Raw genomic sequence first — 8,209 nt, forward strand, 5'->3', positions numbered from 1 at the left:
CACCTAACAGCATAGAAATTTCTTCTGAGGGAAATATCCAGAAATCTTCATGGCTAACTCTGCCTACAGAATTTTGCTTAATTTTCACTCATTGAAGCCCACCCTGAACATGTTACCAATGACCACCACCATCCTCTCCCCAGGACTCATTATTTTCTTTACCGTGCTTTATTTTTCCATATAACACATATCCTCTAATATCAATATCATTTATCAATTTTATTAATGATGCCATCAATACCATTCTGTTTCCTGATGAACACACAGTGCCTACAAGTGTCTAGTACAAAATAGGTTTTAAATAACTAGTTTTTGAATGAATGAAAGAATGACCAAATGTATTCCCATTTAAAAAGAAAATGCTAACCTAAGGGTTAGTATAGAATATTAATTCCTGCAATGCCTTAGTCAATTATGGAATTGGTTCAGATAAAAAGTTTCCAATTTTTTCAAATACCCTAAGCAGAGCCCAAATACATGTATATCTTCTCTGCCATACCCTTTCCGAGTCTCTAAAGCCTTGTAGTTTTGAAAGTGAACACTTCAAGTTATGCCACCACCGACTAATCTAAGAAAGAGCCACATGAATGAGCCCAGTCTTTGTTCGGAGGCATAAAAACAAAATCTTATAGAAAAGGTAGAAGGAACTGTTTGGTGCAAAGAGAGATGAAAGTGGGAAAACAACAGTTCTGCCTGCATTATACGACTGGAACAAACTGAATAGATCAGCATGACCAATAGAGTTCTCTGTGATGATGTAAATGTTCTATTTCTACACTATTCAATATGCCAGTCACTAACCACATGGGGCTAATGTACATTTGAAGTGGAACTAGTGAGACTGAAGAACCAACGGAACATTACAATTTTATTTAATTTAAAGTTAAATAACCACATGTGACTACCATGCTAGACAATACAAAGTATAAACTCTACCTGTGTTATAAATTAGAGAGGACAACATTATGTCTTTAAAAAAAAACAAAATTCAGCCAAAGTTATTCTATACTTTCATTCTTGGAATGTTTTTGTGATGTTCTGAGGAAAACTTCAAAAATGCAAATTCAAAAACCTAGGACAGTCTAGGCAGACAGCATTTGGAACTGTCTCCATTATAGATAAGGTCTGAAAATTAAGCACACAAGCTTTTAGTATATACCACTAACTGCTTTTTCACCTTAAAAAAAAAAGAAAAATCTAAACATGTTCAGAAACCCTTCTGATTTCAGGATAGAGTGTTGAATCATTTTAATCTACATATCCTTTCTTTTTATATTACATATAAATATTAATTCATAAATTTAAGTATAGGCCAAAGTTTATATAAATTAAAAACTTTCTTTCATAGAAAAATAAAAATAATTATAGCCAGGCCTAAGCTATGTGTATGGGTATGGGAGGAGGTGGAGGTAGAGATTTGGCAAACTAACATCAGGAGATGTCTAGCCCTTTAAGTGCCCTCAACTTTTCTGGAGAAGTCCTTCAGCTTTTAAAAAGGTTGTCCTACAAAGGAGGCTAACTTGACATATTCTGATTTGCCTTATGAAATAAGTCAAATCACAGAGTAGAATAATGGATGTTAAAGTCTAAGGAATGAAGTACTAATGTAATGGCTATGAAAGAAGATCTCAGTTAATATTCTTTCTTTGTAATATCAAATTTTGCTGGTACTTCATATGTGTATATATAGCAATAGATACTAAATTGGTCAGCCACCTTGAATATATGTTAAATGACACTCATAAAGTAGGTCCTATTAAGAAAATTGATTGGATTCCATTACGTTTTAATGTCTTCTTAGTTTAAAGCTCTAAAACGCGCAATACATCTTGTCAGATGCCCTTGACATACAGATATCTGCTGCATATAGAACATTGCCATACTCTTAATCAACTATTCAACCTATGGCAAAATAGCATTTTAGATTACATACAATAAAAATTTCAAAAAGAACTCGTTGTTCCACTCTTTATGAAATGTTTATGAAATGTTAATCAATTTTGCACCGTTTTACAGAATATACACTGTTTTATGCAGGCAGTATTTCAGAAGCAAAGATAATCTGCAACAGAATTTGAAATATTTTTTAATGATTATTCAAATCACTGGTATTTGACTTGAGATGCATTTTGACTTTTAACTTCTTTCTAACTGCATTTTGCTTTGTATTTTACAGCCCATAAACTTGCCCAAGTGTGCTTAGAATTAAAAGTGGAAAATTAAAAATCAGATCATTGAAAGCTGATCTTTTGAAATACTGATCATCAGTATTTTGAAATAAGCTGATCATCAGTAGCATTTTCTATGAATTGAATACAAGAGGCTGCCGTTTCTTCAATGGATTTTGACCAGCCACCAATATCTCCAGCAAAGTAAGGAAGGATGCTAGAAGAAATCTGATTAAAGTAAGATACCTGTTTCAAAAAGAAAACACAAGATTTTAATTTACAGTCTTATTGATTTAGAACGTTTTCAATCAGGAATCTGAATCTCTATGGTAAGAGGGGAGAGGCTATTTATTACCCTTATCTTCTGGGAACCTTCTGGAATAAATTTGAAATGTTGATTTTAGGATTCACCCAGTATAGATATATATCACAGAATTACAACCAACTAAGAAATATGGGCAAATTAAGGGATTTCTCTATATCTGTAAGTGCAAATGAGTCTGCAGATGTTTCATGATACTTACAGTGCATGAGTCGCTGTCAATAACATGAATTAGAAATCCAGCACATATGATTTCACTTCTGATGTACTGTTGACAAGGCGGAACCGATGGCAGAAGAACTGATTTCACTGCTACCATGTAAGTGTTACTGAAAGATTGATGGGACATTTTCTAAGTTCTTGCAAGAAATGAAGAATATTTGTTGGGAAATAAGATACTAAAGTGTTTGAAATTTGTTTATGAAGGTAGAAATAAAACAACGAAGACCCAGATCTTCTAGATCAGTGGTCTGCACTAGCAAACGTTCTCTATGGCTACATTCAAGTATATATAGCAGTAATACATTCTAGGAAATGCAGTAATAAGGACAACAGATGTTTTCTGCCTAGAAACTGATATACTCTGCTTCACACCACAAGGACATAATCAATCTCCAAATTGAAGTTTTGTGTGTGTGTGCCCTAACGAGTTGAAATTTCAGTCCCTTACCTTTTTACTTACAAAAACAATGCTCATTGTTAAAATCAAAAGTCAAAAATCAAATATCAAAAAATACAGAAATCTATAGGCTGAAAAATAAAGGTTTTCTTTCACTTACTGTAATTCCAAACTTACCTCCCACTCTAGAGTTGTCCACTCTTAACATTTTATTGTGTATCGTACCAGAACTTTTCTTAAATGCACAGTAGCATTTATGTAAGCAAATGTACATATATAGATTTTTACAGGGTCACTGTAAGTCAGAACTGACTCACAGACACTTAACAACAATAATGGTTACTTTAGGAATTGATCTACAATTTGACTTTTCTTCTAGCAACAGATCTTGGAGGTATTTTCATATCAGTGCATTTTTAGCTATATCATTCTTTGTAATGATGGCCCAGTGCTCTGTGGTGTGGATTTACTAAAATTTAGAAGAAGGATATTCAGTTTGTTGCTAACATATTTTGCAATGACAAATGATACTACACTAAAAGTTCATGTACATTAACATTCATACATATGTAAGATTGTAGCTATAGGACATTCTGGGAACTAGGAATGATTAGACCAGTTAAATGTATAAACCTTTAAAGTCCTGTTAACTTCTGCTGTTTTCCTCTTTAAATACCTGTTCTTAGGACATTCAGGACATCGTTTGAATCTTTGAATGACAAAAATCTGTTTCTGTTGCTGAAATTGTCCTTATTTACCTTCATTCTTAAAGACATTTTTTTCTGGGGATAAAAAAAAATTGGTAATTGTTTCTTCCAATATTCTAGAAGTATCATTTTAATGTCTTTGGTTTCCATTTTTTTCTTCAGTTTAAGTATGCTTAAAAAATAATCTGTCTTGTAAGATTCTCTTCTTAAAAACTGGTTTTCAGCAGTTTTAATATGGTATGATTTTGTGTGGTTTTATTTTACTCATCTTGATTAGACCTTGTTGGTGTTCTCAAACATGGAGCTGGTGTTTTTAATCAAATTTGAAACACTCTCTTTGATGAGCTCTTTAAATATTACTTATGTCCCCTTTTCTCTCTTCTGGACATTCAATAATCTGCATATTTGTTTTTATTACTATATAGCTTATCCTATCTTTGATATTATCAATCCTTAATACTTCTTTCTTTCAGTTTGAATACTTTGTCATCCATTTCATTAATTCTCTCTTTATCTATGTCTAATTAGTTGTTCTTATAGAAGTCAGTTCTAGGATTTCTATTTTTTTCTTTCTATAATTTTAAATTATCTGTTGAAATTGTCAATCTTATAGTCTACCTTGTTGGATATATTAGATGTAGTTACTTTCAAAACTGTGTCTAATACCCCCATTATATGGAGGTCTTATAAATCTCTTTATATTTTATTTTTGTTTCTCTTGGAATTTGTTTGCATTCTGAAGTCTGTTGTGTGCCCTACTAGTTTTTGAATGGATGTAAGACACTATCATTCTAGCATACAGCTAAAGAAATAATTTGAGGCATAAAGTGACCTATTTTGGAGAGGATTTATATTTATTTCTGGCACACAGCTATGAAACTAGCTGTACAAGAAACCCTTAATCTAATTTTCTAGTCATCAATGAGTAAAAAATATGTGTCTGTCCCAGGGAGAGCCAGTCCAGTTTCAGCTGGAATTTACCCCTAAGAAGTTGTCCTGTAGGGTCTAAAATTCAGGAGTGAAGGATTAACCATTCCACCTCTTCTCATAAGTCTGTCAAAAACAGCTGCCTTGTTGGAATTGTTTCTAATGGTAAACTGACCCCAAAATGCTACAGTCACCTTCTGAGACTTCTGTTTTCTTTAACATCTTGCATTTGTTACCTTTCACTGCCTTGTTTACATTTTAATAGATTTAACAAAGTATCTCCATTAACTATATGGCAGTTGACTGGATTAGTTAACAAATTACCACAAATTGGGTGGTTTAAAACCATAGAAATGGATTACCTCAGTTCTAGAGGCTAGAAGTCCAAATTCAAGCTGTTGGCAGGAATATGCTCTCTCTGAAGGCTGTTCCTAGCTTTGGTGGTTATCAGCAATCCTTGGCATGCTTTACCTTGTAAATATCATTCCAACCTCTGCCTCTATCATCACATGACATTCTTTCCCATATGTCTGTTTCTATGTCTCCTTTCCTCTTCTTATAGGGATGTAATTCCTATTGGTTTAGGGCCTTCTTAATTTGGGCCAGTATGACCTCATTATAATTTGATTGCATCTGCAAAGATCCTATTTCTTAATAAGGTTTCATTCATGAATACTGGGGCTTAGGATTTCAACACATATTTTCAGGTGACACAATTCAACCCACATCATCCCAAGTTAGAAAACGTTATTTTTGTGGCTCCTAACTCAATTCATGGTGTTTCATTTGGCTTTCGATGTATTTTGACTAGTAATGGAATGCTCTAAGGATTTTCTAAATATAAGTTTTGCATTTGCTTAGGGCCATAGGAAGGAGAACTGCTGCAGAAGCATGGTGCTTCTCACACACCATGCACTCACTAGATACTTATTACTGTGTGTGTGTGTGTGTGTGTGTGTGTGTGTGTGTGTGTGGTAATAATAGCTAAAGCTCCACCTAGGGAAAAAAAATCAAATGAACACCATTCAAGACCATAAATGCCTACATTGACTTCTTATTTTCATATCAGTTTGTAAGCAAGGTCAGTAGTTCAACTCCACCGTTCCTCGGAAACTCCATACAGGTTTGCTGTAGATCAAAAACAACTTAACAATGGCACTTAACAATAAAACAATGGCACTTGAACCATAAATACTTACCCATCTCTAGGAGGCTTTCTTCGGGATACAAGTACTACCAAGTCTTTGGGTTTGCCACCATTCGCCGCAGGACAGGTGATATAATAGATCTGATCATCTGCAGTCACCCAATCTATGACTTCACAGGATCTATGTAAATAGAACAATGGTGAGAGAAAAGGCTTGCGTTTTTATTTCTGCAATTATAGGGAGTCCTGGTGTGTATCTGTAGGATACGCACTGGGAACTGCAAGGTCGGTTTGAACTGCAAGGTTGGTGGTTCAAGTTCATCAGTTGTTCCTTGAAATCTTACACAGGGTTGCTATGAGTTGAAACCAACTCTATGGGACTTAACAAAAATGACAGGGTATTCACTTCTTTTATTTGCTCATACAATCTCATCATTGGGGTTCATCTTTACTCCTTTAGCTTACCTCACCATTCCATCAAAGTTAGTTTCATTGCTCAAAGTCTGCCTTAAGAATGAAGTTATGGTTAGAAAAAGAAAAAATGTTTCATGTGGAAGTAAGAATGGTGGCCCCTGACTCTAATTTCATTGCCCTCAGCACTTCAGAGAAAGGCATTTAGCAGTTTCTAAAATATCAATTTTTCTTCAGGATCAAGTAAGCATTGTTTAAAGACTAGTAAGGTATCTGGACAGTTCACAAAGAATTATTAAGTAAAGAAATGTGGAATATTGAAAAGACCACTAAGCTTGAAGTTAAACAATTTGCCTATGTTAGCTTTATTTTTTCACCTGTAAACTGTAAATAATAAAACATATTGCACTGGTTTATTGTAAGAATTAAACAATAGCATCTGGTACAAGATCTGAATTATAGCAGGCATGTAAAAAGTTAGTTGAATTATATTTCATTTCTCCAGTTATTCAAGTTCAGTTTGGCTGGAATGTCATGTTACATAGACACATCCAGTGCATAAAGATCAATATCCCTGGTAACCAGGGATGTGGCCAGTCCTTACCCTCACCAATCCAGTGACCAGTGGAACCCCTCCTAAGCAGCCTTTGCTCTATCTGGAGTCAAGTGCCTGGCATACCGTCCCTGCATCTGGAGGTGTATGAGCCAACTCTAAACTACACTACACAGACAATGAACAGAAAACTAACTTCGTTAACTCTTCCAGTCTCTGCCACACCCATCAGTGAGTACCTAAGAATGCACCAATTTATAATCATCAATTAAATATAAATACTCATAGGGAATAATGCCCAAAAGTTGTTGGAAGACAACTTCCTTAACATCATGGAAGATGAAAAGATAGCCAAAATGTCTCTGAAAAAGCAAACAATTTCAACTTACACAAAGAAACAGGACAGAGTGCTTCAAATAGGTGACCAAAATACCAAGTCAGAAAATAAAACCCCAGAAATGGTATCAGAACCCCCTAATAAGTAATTTAAAAGAATGCTAATTAGGCAACTTCAACAGATTAAAAGAATGGTCACAAAAACTGCAGATGAAAAACAGGAAAACACAGAAAAACTATGGACAAATTCAGGAAACTGACAAAATAATTGAAAAAATGGGACCCATGCAAAAACATCAATTAGAAAGTTTAAAGATTTTAACTTTTTAAGACTTCAAAAATAGATATTACACTGAAAGGGCAAAGAAATAGAATTAAATCAATGGAAAACCAAATTATTGAGATTGAAGGAAAATATTTCAATATTCATCTGCTAGAGGAACAATTAGTAACAAAGAACAAAAAAATCCCAAGATAGCCTAAGATTTATGTGGGACACTATCAAGAGGAATAACTTACATGTGAAACAAATTCCAGAACAGTAAGAGACAAAAAACACCCATAGGGAATATATTCCTAAGAGTTGTTGGAAGAAAATTTCCCTGACATCATGGAAGACAAGAAGATATCCATTCATGAAGTTGAATGAACTCCAAACAGGAGAGATCCCAAAAGAAAATCACCAAGATATATATAATCAAACTTTTCAAAAACCAAAGATAAGACTGGGATGCTCCTGCATTGCTGGTGGGACTACAAAATGATCCAACCTCTTTGGAAAGCAATATGGCTCTTCCTCAGAAGTTTGGAAATAGAAATACCTTATGATCCAGCAATTCCTCTACTTGGTATTTACCCACAAGAAATACGAGCCATAACACGAGTAGATATATGCACACCAATGTTCATAGCAGCACTATTTACAAGAGCAAAAAGATGGAGATAGCCAAAGTGCCCATCAACTGAAAAATGGATAAACAAACTTTGGCACATACACACAGTGGAATATTGTGCTGTCT

General features: G+C 34.3%; 1 protein-coding gene across 1 annotated transcript in view; it reads right to left on the reverse strand.

The window, feature by feature from the left end:
• Positions 1–2,264: 2,264 nt before the first annotated feature.
• The window catches only part of ACOT12 (acyl-CoA thioesterase 12), a 107,812-nt gene continuing 101,867 nt past the window's right edge, over positions 2,265–8,209 (reverse strand). The window contains exons 13-15 of the mRNA XM_006870607.1: positions 5,943–6,071; positions 2,693–2,819; positions 2,265–2,414 (exon numbers count right to left, since the gene is read on the reverse strand). Coding sequence (XP_006870669.1) covers positions 2,265–2,414; positions 2,693–2,819; positions 5,943–6,071 — 406 coding nt within the window. The remainder of the gene's footprint in view (positions 2,415–2,692; positions 2,820–5,942; positions 6,072–8,209) is intronic.

The sequence above is a fragment of the Chrysochloris asiatica genome, unplaced genomic scaffold (genome assembly GCF_000296735.1).
Source record: "Chrysochloris asiatica unplaced genomic scaffold, ChrAsi1.0 scaffold00145, whole genome shotgun sequence".
Taxonomy (NCBI): domain Eukaryota; kingdom Metazoa; phylum Chordata; class Mammalia; order Afrosoricida; family Chrysochloridae; genus Chrysochloris; species Chrysochloris asiatica.